Here is a 20,950-nt window from a genome sequence, read left to right as displayed (position 1 = left end):
GCAGCATCTGGAGGCAGCATATGCAGGAAGAAACCCTACACTCAACATTTATAAAAATTACAATCCGAAACCCTAACGACTACCAGAAACTTATGTTTCTCCAGCGCATAATATTCTATGGAGAATAATGATGAATGCAACTGCGTATGCATGAGTAACTGGAAACAATATTATTTGAGCTGGTCATACTTCCTTTTACTGCAAAATGTGATTGGACAAAACTCAAAACAGTTAGCAATGGTCCGCTACAGACACACACTTCAGCCGCTACAATCAATGATTCCAAGTCAAAAGGAAACTGAAGACCACAGGCTACTAATCAGGAATGTCTGTATATCAAGCTGCCAAAACGTGAAAATGATCAGCAGCTCGTATTCTTTAAATTTTAAAAATTAACAGGTTACATTCAAACAAACCGCCCTTAGACAAACCGCCCTTAGACAAACCGCCCTTAGACAAACCGCCCTTAGACAAACCGCCCTTAGACAAACCGCTCTTAGACAAACCGCCCTTAGACAAACCGCCCTTAGACAAACCGCCCTTAGACAAACCGCCCTTAGACACTTTTACTAAACTCTCTAAAGTTTCATCCAGCAGATGAATGCTAAAATTTCACAGTTTTTACTGTATGCTACTAGAGACCAACAGGTCTGTAACAACAGACAATTACTGAATTAGATGTTATACAGTTACTGTATTAAATGTTATACAGTTGCTGTATTAAATGTTATACAGTTGCTGTATTAAATGTTATACAGTTACTGTATTAAATGTTATACAGTTACTGTATTACAAAATACTGAGAATACTGAGAATAAGAGATTTTGGTAACTAGTAACGCATTCGCTGTAGTAACTTCTAATAAGGGAACAATGAGCATTCATCATTCAGCATGAAACACCCACATTGTATCTATGTGCCGGTTTCACAGGCTTTTAGGCAAATGTCCGTCTGATTGCTAACTTCATCTACCTATCTACCTTCATCTATCGTAAAACCTTCATCTATCTTTACATCTTCATTTTCGTAAAACTCTACAAAACTATCATAACTTTCATTGTAAAGAAATAATACAGGCAGCAATCAAAGTGCCCCATGAAAGATTGCTTTATACGGCACTCGAATGCGTGATATTTGCCTTAGCAGGCGAACACTCTTTTACAAGCTAATCCGACTGCCATCCAGCTTTGCAGAATAAGCTTTACGATAAAAAGAGTGATGTTAACAGATTGTCATGTGAGGGAAAAGTTATAGGAGCAGACTCACTACAGCTTATTCAATGTGTAAAAGTGGGTTGACTTACAGCAATGCCTTCAAACACTTACTTCAAGCAATGCCTTCAAACACTTACTTCAAGCAATGCCTTCAAACACTTACTTCAAGCAATGCCTTCAAACACTTACTTCAAGCAATGCCTTCAAACACTTACTTCAAGCAATGTCAGGCTCAATTGGCAATCTTGGAACTTTCATTATCATAATAAATGTGTCACAATCTATCAGATTAGAAACTCAAGGTTCCACCTTCACATGTATGAAGGACAATTGTCTTTAATAAACACATTCATGGATTGCTGTCATGAAAGCAGTGTAGTAATTAGGATTGAGAATGTCCCCGCTTGCTGCGAGCTATGGGATTGATAAATGAAAGAAATCCTGGACACCACCGGCTTACAGCAATGATATACAGCCCCCAAGGATAGCTGACGGCTCTCATATGGGCGGGGTTTAATGATGGAGCTCTGTTGGGATGAACCCGAACACGGCACCCGAACAAACAAATATACTGAATAAAGCCCCTTGTAAATTTACAAATATTATGAACTATAGTGGTTATTTTACTTATCTGTTGAATTAATTTTGTTGTCAAATAAATATAGTATCTCAATATTGTCACCATTATGATCAGTCAGTTGCCATTCGCAAGCATTCGTGGTATTAATAGTCACAATCGTAAAATAGCCAAAATTCGGTTTTGTATTTAGATGTTGAGTATGAAAACTACACTGCACAGCTTTGCCTACTGTCCCATCTTATTGGCCAGGTAAAACAATGTGACAACGATGAAAGACTTTGTCATTTTATATTAAGGGTGGCAAAATATTAATCAAAAACTAGGAAAAAAAGGCCGTTGTTCGGGTAAATTATATTCAACTTTAAGCATATACTACGACCTTTACCAATTTTAAAATTATTAAAAGTAGGTAATTTGAAATGTTTTATTTTGCATGGGTCTATTATTTTGGTTAGGTATCACCCCTACATTGTAGAAATTCAAGGTTTGCTATTGTGAACCACGGAGTCTACTGACTGAATCAGCTAATGAAACGATAACAGCGAGTCGTGTTTTCCAAAACCTAACAAGGCAACGCGACCGCCTCGCGAGAGTTGTGTTTGCTCCGAAACCCAAGCTAGCACAATCCTAACAGAGCTCCATCATTAAACCCCACCCATATGATAGCCGTCGGCTATTCTTGGGGGCTGTATATCATTGCTTACAGCTAGTATTATATAAAGTCATGTCACATACCTTGATGGTGACAATGCAGATAAACTATTTCATCAATATTTACAGTGATAGCACAATCCCACAGGAGTCTACAACACAAGCGCAACAATTTAAAATACAAACCGTATGCATTCTTTACTGCCATGTGATATACAACACGCTTGAAGCTAGATTCAGCTAGCACTAAAGGGTGTTAACCGTTTTCCATCAAGTAAAGAAACCACACACTTTCATAAAACGCAAGTAATTGCACTTCGACCAAAACATGTTATATGGTATAAAATGAGTGCATGTCCTGGCTAGACAAATAGTTTCAAGGTCAAGGTTATATTAATGCTGTGGTAGAATAGAAACAGATTAATTCATATGAAAGATATTATACACTATATCAGCTTACTCTAGAGGTTTAGTCATTAGTCGTGGATTGTGGGAAGGATCTGAGTTAGCGGAAGTTGTCTGACACTTGTGGGTCTTCCCAACATAGCTGTAAGTGAATATAATCTTCATGTAAAACTTTCAATACATTATATTTCTACTAACTGACAAACAATTTAACATTTATTAAAAAAGTTGATGAATAAACGTTAACAAATTAATCTTTTTTGATAGAAATTCATGTATAAACAATGAACTGAGCCATTATTTTACAAATTCAGTTGACCAGTTTTCATAATCCGTCGCCACGGATGGAAGCTGCGAAAAACATTAGGAAAACAATCGCCTCACACGGGAATTGAACTCAGCTTCTTCGAATTACAGACCAGCACACTAACCACTACAACACTCGATCAACTTGCTTTGCCACAAAATAATTATGGATATAGTGCTTACACATGACGATATCAAATGACATCACTCAGTGACTGCTGAGAGATCGGAACTGTTAGCCTACTAGTGAACATTTGAAGGCAACGCTATTGTCTACTAGTAAAGCATTAATATCACTTTTACTAAATCACTATCTGTTAAAAGTTGAGCACAATAAAAATAGCCTCTATTAAAACTTTGCCCCTTGGATACCTAACCCTGTATATACATGCAAATCCCCTAGTCTTAAACCATGTTTGCGACTTTCTATCAACCATGAAAGCACTTAAGATAGCACAACTCCTTTTCAACTTTGAGAACATATCATTTTGAGACTTCGAGTTTGCAGAACTCATTGAAAAGAAAAAACAAAAAAAGAGTAAAGAGTTTTTTGCACATTCTTTGAAAGAAGAGATGTTTTGGAGGTAACTGAAGAAACATCCTGATTGCAGTACGCGGAGTCGAATAAAAGATGTATATTTGTTATGGATAGAAAAACAAATAGTTTTATTGTAAAGTTCTTTTTGCAGAGGAGAGGAAGCCTTCTAGCTTTGTTTATTTTTCATCCTTTATTACTAAAAATTTAACTCAGTGTGTCATCAGGAACTAATGTTCTGTCAGCGTCCATTTCTGATTTCTCGGTCAGCTAGAAGTCCCCTCAATATTCCAGCAACATCTCAAGAACTAATAACTCAATTAACTTGAAACTTTGTAATTATATTATTAATGCATATCATACAGAGCAACCAAAATGTCATAACTATACATAAACCGGAAGTACAAAAAGACAGAGTGAAACTACAAAGTAGAGTTTACTCGGGCATAAGATCAGGTGGAAACAATTCCCCGAATTAGCTTGGGCCCAGACATCAAGGTGTTACCAGACCAAAAACGAGAAGCTCACCAGCTGTCGGAGAAACTAGGTTCATCTTCTGTAGGTGTAAGCACAGTCTCACTGCTGCTGCCTGACGTGCTGTTGCCCGAAGTGCTGTTGCTGCTTATAAGCTGGTTGGGGGTCCATTTCAAACTGAGAGAGGTAGAAGTCTGGTGGAGGGAAAGGTAACCAGGTAGACGACTATCTCCATCTCTCTGCACCATAGAAAAGTATGAGAAAGATTTACATGCCAAAAAACCATCAAATGAGAAGCCCAGAACTAGTCAAACCTTAGTTCAAGGGCGCAGACACTAAAACCTGCAATAGAATAAAAATTATTGCAAAATTCATGGCTATGAACATTTTGCATAGGCTAAGTTTTTCACAACACGAAATATCGACATTACGAATCACAATAACTAACATCTATACCACAAATGACAGCTATCTGTATCAATACCATAGAACTTGTAAGTACAAGTTACTAGAAAGCAAAACAAACAGGCAGAGGATGAGAGGAATAAGAGCTACTCACAGGAAGAACCTTGACATTGTTTTTGCCATAGAGCAATTTAGCTTTAAAATTCTGATGAAGGGAGTCGACATACTCTCTGGCGTGCATAGGCACTGACCTTGCACTGTCTTCAGAGCTAGAACTTGTATTACATCTTGCTTTCTGCAAGAGTTCATTATATCCATGTACTTGCAGTCGACAACTCGAAATTCATGTTGAATTTTAGTAACTGTTGAAAGTGTCAAGTTCGCTTGTAGCAAAACTTCAGACAGACATAGACGTTGGCTCTTCATATGATTAAAAATTGAGAAAAAAGCCATTTTGTCTTTTGATAGACAAAAACGACTAGTAAGAGTAAATTGACCAACTTCCACTGAAATCACAAACTAGATTTTTCAAAAGGCTCTCTGATTGTAACAAAAAGCAATACATAATATTCACACTTGATAGTTGGACATCCGTTGAAGGAGAGTAATATTCTACACAAACCCTATAACCTATTCAACCCTAGCCCTATAACCTATTCAACCCTAGCCCTAGAATATATTCAACTCTAGCCCTAGAATATATTCAACTCTAGCCCGAGAATGTAATCAGCTCTAGCCCTAGAATATATATTCAACTCTAGCCCTAAAATACATTCAACTTTAGCCCTAGAATGTATTCAATCCTAGCCTAAGAATAAGATATCTATGACACCCACCCCTAAGCCTAAAGCAGGACGTCTGTGAGGAGAAGATCCGGAAGATTGACTAACTACTGATGTGCTACTATGTAGCCTGTGTCTTAGCACCAATTCATCTGCGTTTGGGTCAGTATATAAGTGGTCCGTAGTGCGTATCTTGCTATACTCCAAGGCACACGGACCATCTGCAGATGACAAAACGTCTGCTGATAGAAAAGCTATTTATAAATCTAACCAGACTAATAAAAAGTGAAAAACCTTCTTACTCTATTGGCCATTAAGTTAGGTTGAAGGCATGGCCTCCATAAGCTTGCTCTGAAACTTTTCTATTGAATAACTTTTGCCATTGTAGAGTCATATTAGAGCTAAGTGTAACTTAAACCAAAACTCTACCTTCACTAATCAATCAAACGAATCCCACCAAACAGAGCTTATATACATGTATTTACCAATTTACAAAAGCAAGACAACTCCAAATGCTTGTATTTCAAGGTTTGATAACTTGGATAAACTAAACGTTACAGCTACAATCTTTACAATAATAAGAGCCGTGGCTGTCCGTCGCCACACTAAGAGCGTTAGGAAAAAATCTTCACTATAAGTCTATAAGAAAAGCCATATTCATGCAAAACCATGATAAAAGCATTAAGAAAGAATTGCCTTATACAGAGATTGAACTCCAATATACCAGTATGCAGACAGGCATACTACCAACTGCGCTACCGGACCACCTTGCTGATGAGCAAAAAGACGTTTGCATATAGTTATTACACAGGATGATCTCTCCCAGCGCAAAGAACTGCCAGCGTACTGCTACATTTAATTCAGGTAAAAAAGATATTGAAAGACAGTAATACCCCAATGAACAACGCGCTCAATTGACACCATTTAGGATGCAAACTAGCATAACTGGCTTCTTCAAAGAGTTCTATACATACATGCACACATGCACCACAACCTTCAAATGTTCTGAATGTTTTCCAAGGCCACCCTCTAAATTTAGATAACACGATAATGCAAAATATGGCATGGCTTCAGGCTACCGTCATATTCACGTGACTAGCTTTTTAAAAACAAAAGTTTGCTGGTACTTTTTTTGCAAAATAGATCAACATAAATTAGCTGAATCGGTCTATGGTCAAACACATCAGAGCTATTCGGCTCTCCAATGGTCTTCATGTATACTTGAAGCTTGAGGCTTCAAATTATGTGAGTGTTCTGATGAGTTGATATGAGAAATGTGTAGCAGAAATCAATAGACTGTTAAGCAATGAGCGTGCCGACAGCATGCACAGATCCAGCGACAGCACCAGTCAACAAGCCCCTCCATACTGTTTAAACCATGAAGGACTTTGATACATCTGTCACACTCTGCACCTCTAATAAGGAGTAACTGTCCTAATTGGCAAAATGCTATAGTAATTTGGCAATACTCATTTACCAACAAAATGGTAGCACAACTCCGAGATTGTATGCACATTTATGTGATATAGGTATCTTTTGAGCTGTCCTATAAAGACAATACTTGAGGCCATTGCTCAAGTTTGTATTGAAATGTGCATAAAATCTCTTTAATAACTAAAGCCTAAGTTTTACTCATTTTGCTGTCTTCGCTATTTAAAAAATAAATTCGTAAAACCGACAGCGAGCGGCCCTGTCTTATTATTGTATACAGAAAGTTCAGCAACAAACTCTGACGATTTATAACGACTGAAAATGATTCTCACGTCGTCTAAAAAAGCAAAACCGTGTTGCTAAGTCCAAAAAATAATGAACCTTCAACAGAACCTAAGACAAAACAAAAAGTTTCTTCAGGGTAGTCAAACCTCGTCAAATTTTTTCTGTCTGTTTCAGCCATGACAACACAAGCTATATTCTGCATGCGCCTTAAACACCATTATTTTCCCAAACAATTCACCAATAGAATGAAACAAGTTTCATCACACGAGGCAATAAAAGCGCTGTAACTACTCAAACATAGATACTCTTCCCGAAACACTTAATGAAACCTGACATGGCTCGACTGCAATGAAACCTTCGCAGACTTATTGCTTTGGCCTAAACAAATTTAGTTACAAGGTTTTATTTTAGGTTTCTTTGGAGATCCTCTTCATAAAAGCTAAGCATAGAAGGTTAGCAACGAGTCACCGCTACATAAGTAAAGAATAAGAAAGACAATACCATACCGAGCAACTCAGCAAGGAGTCTTCCTTTAGACTGGTCAGCGAGAAGGGAGGCAGGCTCATAATACTTGCTGCAAGTAGAATAATTGGAGAAGTGAATCAATATTCCGAGATGATTACACAATTGAAAACAGATACCGCAAGTAAAGCAATTATATTTTGTCAAAAAAACTGAACATACAAAAATGTTTACATTAAAAACAGTTTGCATTCAGAAAAGAATCATGAGCAAAAATTGATTTGTTTATGCTCTGAGATAAATGTTGAAAGTGGGTTTGGTATAATATTATTGCGAGGGCCTATCAAACACTGCGTATACATTTCTTGTAACAAAAAATGAAAACCAATTTCAACCTTCAGTTTTCCCTGCTCTGTTTGCAGCAAACAGGGGAAATCTCACAAATAAGTAGCTAGCCAAAACTCCACCACGACTCTACAAAGTCTGCATTAGGTATGACAGCAGACTCAGCAGTGGTTGACATCATTATCTAAATATGGTATGTGTGCCTCACAGCAGGCTAATAAACTTTCTAATTTATTTAAAAAGTTGATTTTTAAATAAATAAATTTTATTAAAGTATTTATATCTACTTGACTATTTGATTTGGTAAAACAAAATAACCGCAAAAATTAAAAAAGACAGTAATGCCAGGTACACAAATGGTGTTCAGTGACAGGAAATGAATTACACAATAATTAGTATTTGTAAAAAAAACTACGTGACTCCTTCAAACTGAAGCTGGTAAAGTCAGCAGCCCTGTGAGGTAAACCTTCTACATGAAGGAAGCCTTCATAAGGCATGCAGTAGCATCCTTTGTAATCTCTATTGTAACTAGCCTGAAGCCGAAGGGAAGGTCAGTATCTAAAACCTTTTAAAGCTACCCTGATTCTTTAGTCACTGACAGAAGGTTCAGGAAACTCACCATCACCCTCCGTGCGCCAACTCTTGCTGGCTTAACATTTCACTAAAGTCGACCAATCAGCTGGGCCCTTGAGACTGCAGATCTTACATAAGCGGATAAGAAAGTTAAAGCAAATTTCATTATCAGCTAGCAGGTGAATTTGTCAGAGTCTGAGCAGTATACGTTGCTTCAAGATAGTGATATTTTCTAGAGCAACGATAGATATTCGCTTATCGAGGAGTCATCTGACAACAATACACCATGATGATAATAACAGTTGCAATAATAATAATAATAATAATAGGAACACTATAGGTGACAAGTAGCAGCTGTGTGAAAATGTTTAATGAAAAGATCTGTACTGGCAGATACATGTATTATCATTAACATGTCCAGTTATATGTACATATTGTATTATCATTAACACGACCAGTTGCACGTATATGCATAAAGGTGAAGGCGGAGTTTATTCCTAGCTTTGTTTCGTTGGTTTTATCGGGAATATAAACATTAATAATTCGCATCGATAGTACTGTGATTTAAACAAAGAGTGAACTTCAATTAGTGGTTTCGTAGTTCCACAAAATGAAATGACTTTCCTTATTCTGAAAAGTGTTTTATAAATCTATGAAAAACAAATAACAAAGAGACCATTGTTTTGAATAAACATAATTTTCCATTAAAAACAATGAGATGAGTTTGTTTGGCAGTTGTGAGAAGCCGTAATCTGTATGTGCATAGACAATTCATGAAATGGCAAGGTGTCTGAGTGGTTTAGTGGTTAGCACGCCGGTCTGCAAATCATAGTATACGAGTTCGATTCCCTTCTGAGGCCGATTCTTTCTAACGCTCTTACTGCGGCTACGAAGGAACACTAGTCTTATTACAGTAAAGATTGGCTATAATCTACAGCGACACTCTCTCTGGTAGTCTTTACATAAACCTAGTGAAGTTATGGACAAGTAACTAGTGCCACTGCTAGGAGTATACTGGGTTTGAATAAACTGTGTATCTGCTATACTAATAGTATGAGGGTATACAAGAGCATCATCAAGTCTTACAGCTTTTACTAGTAAGTCTACTGACCTACTATTAGTACTAGTAGGTATACTAACATACTATTAGTACTAGAAGGTATACTAACATAGCACTAGTAGCGATATTACTATACTATTAGTACTATTAGTACTAGTACGTCTACAAACATACTATTAGTACTAGTAGGTCTACTAACATACTATTAGTACTAGTAGGTCTACTAACATACTATTAATACTAGTAAGTCTACTAACATACTATTAGTACTAGTAGGTATGCTAACATATATTAGTACTAGTAGGTTTACTAACATACTATTAATACTAGTAGGACTATTAACATACTATTAGTACTAGTAGGTATACTAACATACTATTAGTACTAGAAGGTATACTAACATAGCACTAGTAGGAATATGACTATACTATTAGTACTAGTAGGTCTACAAACATACTATTAGTACTAGTAGGTCTACTAACGTACTATTAGTACTAGTAAGTCTACTAACATACTATTAGCACCAGTAGGTCTACTAACATACTATTAGTACTAGTAGGTATACTAACACACTATTAGTATTAGTAGGTATAGTAAACCACTACTAATACTGGCAGAGCTACTAACCTGCTATTAGCGACCAAGTAAGCAACAATTTTTGCTAGAACCTTGTTTTGAAGAGCCATCCGGATCCAGGCATATTTGTGGTGCCCATTTCTTTGATGACTGGGGGAGGTATTGCTGCTGTCAGCTCTAAACCCTTTTAGAGAGAACCTATAAACCAACCAGAATATGAATAAAATACTTATTTGATTGATGTCATCCTTCATAAAGGTGACACCCTTACCAAAACCATGAAACTGCCACATCCCACCTATTTACCTAAAATAAAATTCTTAGATTTTGCATTAGACAACTAAATAAAGTGGAACTAGCGAATGTTGAGAACAACTGTATCAGACTTGTGAGGTTCCAGACGGTAGATGACCTCATAATTAGCTCGATTACTAGATGGCTGCAAGCAGGCTACAGTCTAGTATAAGCTAAAACACCACCAGAGAGTACACTTGAAATAGTCAGCTGTATCTTATTAATCAAACTTTGAGATTATCAGCAGATTTATAGCCTTCTACTACCGTTGACTACTTCATGTAGTTTTAGCTGAGATGACAACTCCTAACAACCTCAAACTGATTCAAACAATAAAAGTTTATTACATGCCTTTTTTGCAGCAGATTTATCAAAACGAGCATGTTTTAATGGACAGACAACTCTATAGCTAGTTGAGCAGTGTTTTTGCTATGAATTAAGTTTAGCATTGCATCCTGAAATCGCTTTTACTATCTTTCCCACCAAGCTTTTTACTGGAACTATGAAATATTTAGTGTTGGATAGATAACCACAGAGTATCCTGACAAATCTATGCTTGTCAGCGTAGATTTGTCAGTGACTTGGAATGTCACTGATCAGCTAACCACATGCTGAGGTTCACTTTTGTCCATTTGCAAAATGCTATTTTCATAATGCACATCTGGTCCTGTGGCTTTTTCACATTTGCATATGTGAAGATATTCAGGACAAATATTTGTGACTGGACATTTTTCGTGTCCAGGGCACATTATAAATACAAATAACTATACATTTATATTATAAATAATATATATATAAATATAATGTCCTAAATACTGTATTCAAAACGCTTTTTGTGTTGTCTGTTGATAAACTTTACCAGTATAAAATTATTTGACAGTGCGTTCGAAATTTTATTCAAATGATTATAAAGTGAAAACAGGTTCTCACTATAATACTAGATTTTTAAAATCCAATCTACCACTACTAACATTTCATAGTGTTTCTCGTCAAAAAACAACTGAATACAGAGTTCCATCACATGGAACAGCCCTCCAAAAGACTTGCGAAAAATTTCAGCACTTAATAGTTTTAAAAGAAATGTTAGGAGCCCCTTGTCAAGCCTAGATTATCCAAGACTGACCTGCTACTTGAATTTCGATAAAATATGGCAAATATTTCAAATTTTAAGTCAACATATGCCAATTTCTATGGGCGCAGTCCCTCAGAGAGGACGAGCTACAGCGCTAGTGCGCAAGTGAACCTCATCATACCTTGCATATGTTGGAATTAGGCTTTCATTTTTTTATTTAATCAATATTGTAACTACGTCTTAATTTTTTGCTCAATGTTATATTTCTACTAATTGATGAAATAACACACAACACATGTGTGTGCACAAATATTTGTTAATATTGAGTTCTGATAAATGTCATTCACTTTCACTGCAGGCAATCTTCTATGTCTAGCAATGGAGACAAACTGAGCTGACACAAGGAAGTTGATTTCAAACTGAGCACCTGCTATAGAGTGAAAGTAATTCCTGGCCTTAGAATGATCAGCTCGGCAAACCACAACTTTGAATAATTAGTTTAGCTTTTCGGAGGTCATAACCTTTTGTCCACAAATGGATTCTAATTAAAATTAGCAATCATCCGAGAAGCTGCATGACATAATATTGTAAATTAACCAATACAGGATATCAGTTGCTGGCGCAGATCACAAAATTCATTGGATCAACTGTTAACTTTTAACCTTTAACCAATAGTAAAACGGATTCTTCTTCCCTTTGTAGCCCTACCACACAGGCAGCAGGAGCACAGACCTATTGATTTTTTAATGGTCAAAGAACTAATTTACAAAAAAGTTAGTTACAGTTCTATGTGAGTTTTGCAGTGTTTACAACCAGAACAATAAAATAGAAAAGTGGAAACACAAATTCGGATTGGAAATGTGTTCAATTGTTCAACTATTTTGGTACCTGAAATTTGACATGAGTATATGTAAATTGCATGCAAGGACAACCCACCCTGCATGGAAATGTATAACATATATGACTGTGAGTTTTCCTAGTAGTCTTAAAATACCACTTTACTACTTTGCTAGTTTGGTAAAAATTGACGCCTGAACTTGTCAGAGAATATAGAGCCTTATGACAGTCAAGATATGATATGCATCCCAATGTGTTCATCTGATCACACATGCATATAACACCTAACCTCAAGCGACAAATTAAACTTTGTGTAAATACGTGCAGTCGTCGCACGAAAGCAAACGTTTAGCAATAGTAACAGTCCAGTCGTCACTGTAGTAAGAGCCGTTCTCATTCGTCCATCACAAGACACGCTTAAAGGTTAGTAAAAACACGCGTCGCACGAAAAGTGAACTCCAATATTCGACTTAACAGATTGGCACACTACCAATTGCATCACTCGACCAGCTTGCTGTACTGTGGAATAATTGTACAGATACTTATTACACCAGATGATCTCTTACGGCGCATGGAACCACTGCCTACTAGTCGATTTACTGTAGTTTGGCTCACACCTAGAAATAACAGTGGGACGTGTCAGTGGTCTTTGGGACGGCTGAAAAAGCTTTTCAGAAAGAGACATTCTGTTTATAAGTGATGCCAAGGCAGGTTGGAGACGTTTGTGGCAGCTGAGCGCAAAAGGCTGCAGTGGCAGCAAGCCATAGTAATGCTGGTGATAGGTCAATAAACAGAGCACGAACTCCACTGGTGCGCCCAGTTGAACTCATTCCTGACATTACTTCCCATTAGTGCAAATTATTCGTATAATCACCAACACTCTGTGCCAATAACCAGGCGAACAGAATTATCTGTTGCCATGGGAATTTAACTAATGACCAGTCGCATTTCGCAACAGATAAATTTTTAGAACTACAGCGCTGTTTTTTCCTTCCTTAGAAATGCACAAAAGTAAACTATTCTGATAAAATCCGAATATGAAAACAATATAGTTGACAGCCAAGAGCAGAACATAAGGTAATTTATGGATAAAATCATGAACATTTTTTTTATTAATTTGCAATTTCAAAATAGAGCCATTGTTTTGAGATTCCTTCATCTAGCATTGACAGATCAGCACTTGATAGGCTTTTCAACAGCAATAAGACTCTATGGCCCGTGTGTCGGTTTGGTACATGACAAACTTCCTGTCCTCAACCCACACCCTTACCCTTGGGGCAGTTTGGTATCAAGAAAAAAAACTTTCTTTTTGTTGACTAAGAGTTAATGAGGTTTGAACATCAAACCTGATAATCAATTTTGTTATCAAGAAATCCAAAAGAAGTCATAGCAGAAACAATACATCTATACCACAAAAAGTAAATTCTGCAGGAACAACAGGAAGGACAGTTGTGCAAAACAACAAACAACAAACAACGATGAACTCCATGAGTGTCCCGATAAACCTAAATATCATATGACTATCAGCATACCTTGTGAGTGTCAGCATACCTTGTGAGTGTCAGCATACCTTGTGAGTGTCAGCATACCTTATGAGTGTCAGCATACTTTATGAGTGTCAGCATACCTCATGAGTGTCACCATATCTCATGAGTGTCACCATACCTCATGGGTGTCACCATACCTTGTGAGTGTCAGCATACCTTGTGAGTGTCAGCACACCTTGTGAGTGTCAGCACACCTTGTGAGTGTCAGCATACCTTGTGAGTGTCAGCATACCTTGTGAGTGTCAGCACACCTTGTGAGTGTCAGCACACCTTGTGAGTGTCAGCATACCTTGTGAGTGTCAGCATACCTTGTGAGTGTCAGCATACCTTGTGAGTGTCAGCATACCTTGTGAGTGTCAGCATACCTTGTGAGTGTCAGCATACCTTGTGAGTGTCAGCATACCTTGTGAGTGTCAGCATACCTTGTGAGTGTCAGCATACCTTATGAGTGTCAGCATACTTTATGAGTGTCAGCATACCTCATGAGTGTCACCATATCTCATGAGTGTCACCATACCTCATGGGTGTCACCATACCTTATGAGTGTCAGCATACCTTGTGAGTGTCAGCACACCTTGTGAGTGTCAGCACACCTTGTGAGTGTCAGCATACCTTGTGAGTGTCAGCATACCTTGTGAGTGTCAGCATACCTTGTGAGTGTCACCATACCTTATGAGTGTCACTACATACATCGAAAATTTCTACTGGTCACTGATATACTGGTACACTGCTCGTATACCCCATCAAAAGAGCGCTATGCCGGCTAGCAATATAAATACCTATAGAGCTATCATCAATACTCTACGAATACCGTTGATTTGCTAGAAATATCTAATTAGGCAAGGTGACCTTAGCTTAGTAATCAATAAAATCGCACGCATATATATATATACAGTGAAACATGGATAACTCGCCCTCGGATATAGCGAACACATGGTTAACTCGACTGGATTTGCTTGGTCCGTTCCCACGCAATGATAATTGGCTCTACATAACTCGAACTCAACACTGTTAATTCGAACTGTTTTTCGCCCAACGGCTACCGAAACGGTTGCTATTGCTTTAGAAAATCACTTTATTCCAAGCCATAGAGGTAAACCTCAACTTTTCGTAATTCATAAGCGTCGTTATTACCACCATCGGCAAAATATTTTTGTTAACAACTTTTCTAAAGGTTTGGTAAAATTTGATTTATACGTACTACTATATGATGAAAAGCACGGGCTAGCCGGGTCACGGGCGCAAGGATTTTCGCCACGCACATACAAAACAAAAACAGCATGTTGTTTTTGTTTTGTATTTGCGTGGCGAAAATCCTTGAGTGCGTGACCCGGCTAGCCCGTGATGAATAGTTTTCCGACGTGGATTCCGAGTTGAATCAACGTCGGAATGTTGAATGTTTAAAACGTCTTAAAAATTGTAGTTAAACGTATACGTTGTCTTAGCTAAAAAAACTATTCATCGTTTGACCTAAACACAGAATACGTGTGTACATTCAATAAGCATCCATTCAAAAAACGTTAGTGATATACAATGTACCGTTAAACCTCGTAAAACTTTTAATTGAACTGCCTCGGAGTGTTGCTCTTAACGAATGCCAGGTAAAGTAAGGTAATCTTTGAATAAACTTCAAGAAAAATCGGCAAAATTGATCGTGGGTAAAACGCTCAAAAGAAAAAGATGTCTTTTCTTTTGAGCATTTTAGCAAAGATCAAGTTTTGCCAATGTCAATCTAAAAAACGTCCTGGCAATAACATCACCTCAAACAATAAACCAATCTCAAGTGATAAAAAAATCTATACTTTTTGATAAAAAACGTTTTAAACTTTACATTAGAAGCATTTAATTTGAAACAAGCCATTTGTGCTTTTGATTTATATTATAGTTTGTATATGTTCATGTATCTACTAATAAATAAGTAAATACATGGACTTGTGACAGTGCTCTGATAACTTGAACACTCTGATAATTCGAACACTTTTGCTCGGTCCCTTGAAGTTTGAGTTATCCGAGTTTCACTGTATATATATACATACATTATATATATACATTGGCGATATTAAAATAGTCCCTCCAGCTATAGATAAGAAGTGAAGGCATACAATGAAATACCAGTGATTAGGGTGTCATACAAATCGTAAAGGAATGGCTGTATGGTAACTTAGCCAGAGATTCGACCAACGGAAACTTCAGTTGAGAGAACCAACTGAAGTAAGAGAAACCTAAAAACTTGCGAACAAGTGACTTCGGTCATGCTCAGGTTAGTTTAACCGCATCTGACCAAATCCCACTGCTGATTGGACAATTTGCTATTAGCGAATTGAATATTCACTTTAGTTCCACAAAAGGTCGATATAACAGAATGAGTCGCACAGCAAAAGAAAACAATGTTATTAGATTTTTATTTTGTACTGTTGGCAGCCTATTGCAAACTTTGGTGGTCATTTTCCAAAGATTAGGTTTGATTGCTACGCGGGTTGCCTTTACTTTCGCAGACCAACTTCATCCTATCAACTTATGGCAAAATATAAAATAAATATCAAGAAGTAGTTTATATGACTGGAATAACTTGAATGAAAAACAACTTAAATATTGAAAACTCATTACTTTAAAAAAAAATTAAAAGCCCATAGCTGATGATTCCCTTGCTATCATGTGAGCATGAGCCAACAAAGGTTGGTCAAATGAATCAAGAGAAATGACAGAAGCAACAGCCACCTTTTTATAAAACTGGCATTTCGTACAACGATGGCGTTCAAATAATAGGGAACAAATATATGCTAAATAAAATTAAACTTGATGTAAAAAAAAGTGTAAAGACTAGGCTAATGTAAAAAAGTTGATACGTGAGAAGTTAGTAAGAGCCCTATGAATTCAGGCACCCTAAGCATTTCATTTTTTGTTCATACGCAGTAAACTAATGAGCTGTTAAGTAAGTACGTCTTTGTTACTGACTCCAACCTTACCTCAAGATTATGACTAGCAGAAAAAGGTCTAAACGCACATCATTACGTAAGAGTATGTTTGTCATTCAAACGTGACGTTACGTCACACAACTATCTCTTAAATACGTACCTAGACAACGCGTCTGTGCCACCCTCTAACTCCGCCACAGCGCGTGATGTCTCCTTAGCTTCGTCGAGAGTTTTAGCCACTCGGTGTAACAGAAAAGTCGTAGAGGATGTGTTGCTGAAAAGGTTCACCAACTGCCGCTTCATTTTGTACTTTAGACACGCCTCTACAGCTCCTGAGTAGAAAAGTTGATCGTGACATGTACTTAGAGACGATACATGACTGCTTTGTAACTAGTAAACTGCGATACAGTCTCTATCGCACTCACACAGCAGAAGACATCAATGTATGAAGAAAGATACCTATAGTCACCATCTACTAGCACACCTAAATAACCGATAAGAAATGAGTGCTTTTTTATAAGATATAACGGAATTGTGACATACTAGAAGCAAAGATCTTTCAAAAATGGTTTATGATTGCTATTGAAGACTACAAGCAGCCCAACACTTCTCTAAAGCTGTCCCTGGAAAGCTTACAGAACTACAGGCGCTGAACTCGTACGCTAGCTACAAGTTCAGCTGACAACAAGTTTAGTGGGTTGAGCTAGCCATTCAAACTACATTATTTGATTTTAATAAATATTTTTAATTATAAACAAAGGCAAAGAATTCTTTTAATCAAAACTGCACAATAGTTCCCTGTTATCCTTGAGTGACAAGTTTACTTCCACGCAAAAAAGCCTAACTCCGCACCGTATTATGATGGTATGTCAATCTTGTTACGAATGGCAGGAACTTGATGCTCAATAATTAACGAAGTCATAAAAATAAATTCAGTAGATTTCATAGCTATAGCTATACTTAACCACACTAGCTATAGTTGTATAGGAATTGTCAGTCCTTTAAAGAAATACTCTGGGGAATGAATGTTGGTTTTATTTTTGAGAAGCAAAAATACTAAAAATTGCACTATGCAACTAGTGACTGAACTGCTCTAAGCGGGTGACTAATTAATAAATTACCTCTAAAATCGACGAGTAAGTAAACTGCACTAAGTAAGAGAATAGCGACTGAACTGCGATGATAATTAACTTGTGTCTAGATGATGCGATAGTAACATCCAAGGCGAGTATCAGTCAACAGATATAGTTTCCTTAATAAAACCAAGTAATGCCTCAACATTAAAACATTATTTTATGGACATTTTTAGATTAAACAATACCATATTTGTTTCTTGCTGACCTAGCGATCACATTTAACAACTTTTTAATTTTAAGTGTCAAAGTCTCAAATGCCAACTACAAATGTATAGTCGATATCATGTTTGTCTTCGGTAATTGGGAACACAACTCCAGTGACTTTCCACAAGTTTAACTAAACCCATGACCGATCAATAGACAGTCTTCCCTGAAGTTCACCTTTCTGGAGTGTTTATCACGCTGAATGTCTTTCTAACCTCAATTTGCAATATTCATTGAGTAAATATTTGCGATAGCATGATTAGAAACAGCGCAAGAGCTGTACCGACCCCTAACTCACCGACCCCTAACTCACTTGAATCCTACTTACACACAAAAACAAATGTAGAAACGACTGCTAAAAGATTTTGCAGTCCTTAACAAACTATAGACCAGAGATAATACCGAGTACTTGGATTACAAAACGGCTGAAGCAAAAACAATACTTCGTAGAGTAGGTAGAAACAACAAATACGGTATAGTCAGCTTACATCAGCCTCTTAAGAAGTCATTGGACAATAGCAAGAGATTTCTTAATTGCACTGTTGGCAGGCTATAATTATTCTAAATCAATAATGTTATACGGAATAGAGTTACTCATTCGCGTAAATGACAAGGTAGTGGTTGCAGCCTCCTCTGTATGCTTCGTAACTAGTGAGTCATAGTTATTATTTCAAATGTCTAGCGCTTTTCTTATGAGCTTCAATTCATGAAACTTTATTTAAACATCCTTTTATCAACAACTTATGATCGCAAAATGGTTCATCAGTACAAATAGTTTTGGTTACTTAGAAACCTTCTTTGGCTGCACTAAATACAGCAATAGCAAGAAATCGCTGCTCAGTAGCATGCTATACAATGCAACTTGCAGCAAGTGATTTGATGACTGTTGGCACATCGAGTTGCAAAACACAAATCATGAAAAATAACCAATAAGCAAAAGGTGTGGCGAAGAATCTGAACTGTTAGCCACTAGACAGTAGAAAAAACACATTCATTGGCAAGGCAAACCAATAAAAAATTTTGTCTGTTGTAACCATAGCGACTTGTTAATCACATGTTACGTTGCTATGCACCACATTAACAACTATCACAGCCTTGCAGGAGTGCTTTAGATATATCTTTGTAGCTAAATCTTGCTTTTAATGTATAAGACTACGTATGCAACCATTTGTTAAAATTTATTTTCAGAGCTTAATATCAGCTACAGACAACATTAGTAGTTTTGTCTATAGAGGGAACTAATCAACCATAGAGTTATTACAGTTTATCGTAGAGCAAGCGAATTTTACCAAATGTTGTCATTGAGCAAAAAAATATCTTCATAGAACAATACAATTGCCATATAGGAATTACAATTTGCCATAGATCTATCCAATCATAGTATAGAGTGATCGCGCTATGTAAAAGTGAAATCACATTTTACTATCCAGCAAACACTTTACCATAGAGTGATTTTTATCATAGAGTGATTGATCCAACTAACCACATAATGTTGTTATGCTGCTGCTGTCCTCGTGGATGAATTTCTTTGTTACTGACTCCTCCATAATCTGCTTCACCTGCAAAAAGAGATATTCACATTGACTGTATCAATACTGCACATACATAGAGAGAAACCATTCACACAGAGTCCTATTTGTCAAATCAGTAAGCAAAACTATCACCAGCAAAATAATGCTGCAATTTACAATAAAGTAAGAAAAGAATATAGTGTGACTTTAAAATATATAAAAAAAATATATATAAATATATATATAAAAAGAATTTAGTGTGACTGTAAAATATATAAAAAGAATATATATAAAAATATATATAAAAAAAATATAGTGTGACTGTAAAATATCTGCAGTTTACTAATTTAACATGGATGAGGCTGTCAACGATTAGCGATGGGACACATAGAAAAGTTTTTTGCTTAAAATAACCAATGACATAGCAAAAAGTCAATTTTCAGTAAAACCAAAGAAAAAGCTGCAAAATAGGAACAATTTGATATCTAGTTTGGCATGATTTTGCATGATTCGAGTTAATGTATCAGTGAAGGACATCGGAGAATTGACCTTGAATTGACCTGAAATTTTTACATGCAAAAATCTCTGAATTGATTATGTATCAGTTGACCAAACTTCTTTTGCTGCTAGGTGAGATCACGAAGTGAACAAAATATGGCATGCTGAGGGCCTAAGAGATATTGTGTATTTGTAAATTGGCAACACGGTGTGTTGATGACAAGACAATGAAATAATTAGCATTGAAACACTTTGGATGATGTCAAGGAATTTCATTCTATTAGCAACTTGAATTTGTTTAAACCTTAACTAAAACATCCGAGAAAGTTTTATGCTCAATGTAATTACTTTAATCATAACCTCTACGGCCACTAATTTTGTAAAGGTCTTTAAGAACCTAATGATAATATTTAATTTGGCTAATCTAGTGTATGAACATGAGATATTTTATCTGTGAGCATAACTTTATTACAACAACAATGTTATGGAGCACAGGCTCATAAGCCATAATAACGACCATGACCTATTAGTAATAAACCTTTTCACAATCCATGTTATAAATTACACTAAACAATATAAAATACTATTTATTAAAACTAAGTTCAATCCAGATCACGGGTTTTTTGAGTTTTCAGAGAAGCACATCAACAATTCATAATCAATAACCTAAGCTAAGAAATTTCACATAAAATTTCCATCCTTTCAATAAATGCGCAAAAGACAGCTGTCGGGTACTTCCATAGACTAAGACAGCTGTCCAGTGCAACTTTTACTAGGTTGTTTAGACTACATTCACTGCCTTTGTTTAGATCCAAACCAACTGTGTAGCTTGAAAAAGCTTTGCAAGCAAAG

At 36.6% G+C, this 20,950-nt stretch overlaps 1 protein-coding gene across 1 annotated transcript in view; it reads right to left on the bottom strand.

Annotated features, from left to right (window-relative positions):
• Positions 1-20,950, bottom strand: part of LOC137389737 (small G protein signaling modulator 2-like) — a 47,280-nt gene that overhangs the window by 25,589 nt on the left and 741 nt on the right. Inside the window, exons 3-11 of the mRNA XM_068075823.1 lie at positions 19,573-19,648; positions 16,910-17,081; positions 10,136-10,282; positions 7,575-7,642; positions 5,407-5,573; positions 4,725-4,865; positions 4,220-4,404; positions 2,906-2,992; positions 2,530-2,597 (exon numbers count right to left, since the gene is read on the bottom strand). Of these exons, the coding sequence (XP_067931924.1) occupies positions 2,530-2,597; positions 2,906-2,992; positions 4,220-4,404; positions 4,725-4,865; positions 5,407-5,573; positions 7,575-7,642; positions 10,136-10,282; positions 16,910-17,081; positions 19,573-19,648 (1,111 nt within the window). The remainder of the gene's footprint in view (positions 1-2,529; positions 2,598-2,905; positions 2,993-4,219; positions 4,405-4,724; positions 4,866-5,406; positions 5,574-7,574; positions 7,643-10,135; positions 10,283-16,909; positions 17,082-19,572; positions 19,649-20,950) is intronic.

This window comes from Watersipora subatra, chromosome 3 (genome assembly GCF_963576615.1).
Source record: "Watersipora subatra chromosome 3, tzWatSuba1.1, whole genome shotgun sequence".
In the NCBI taxonomy this organism is placed as follows: Eukaryota; Metazoa; Bryozoa; class Gymnolaemata; order Cheilostomatida; family Watersiporidae; genus Watersipora; species Watersipora subatra.
Note: the sequence above shows the minus strand (reverse complement) of the source record. Positions and strands in the feature narration are given on the sequence as shown.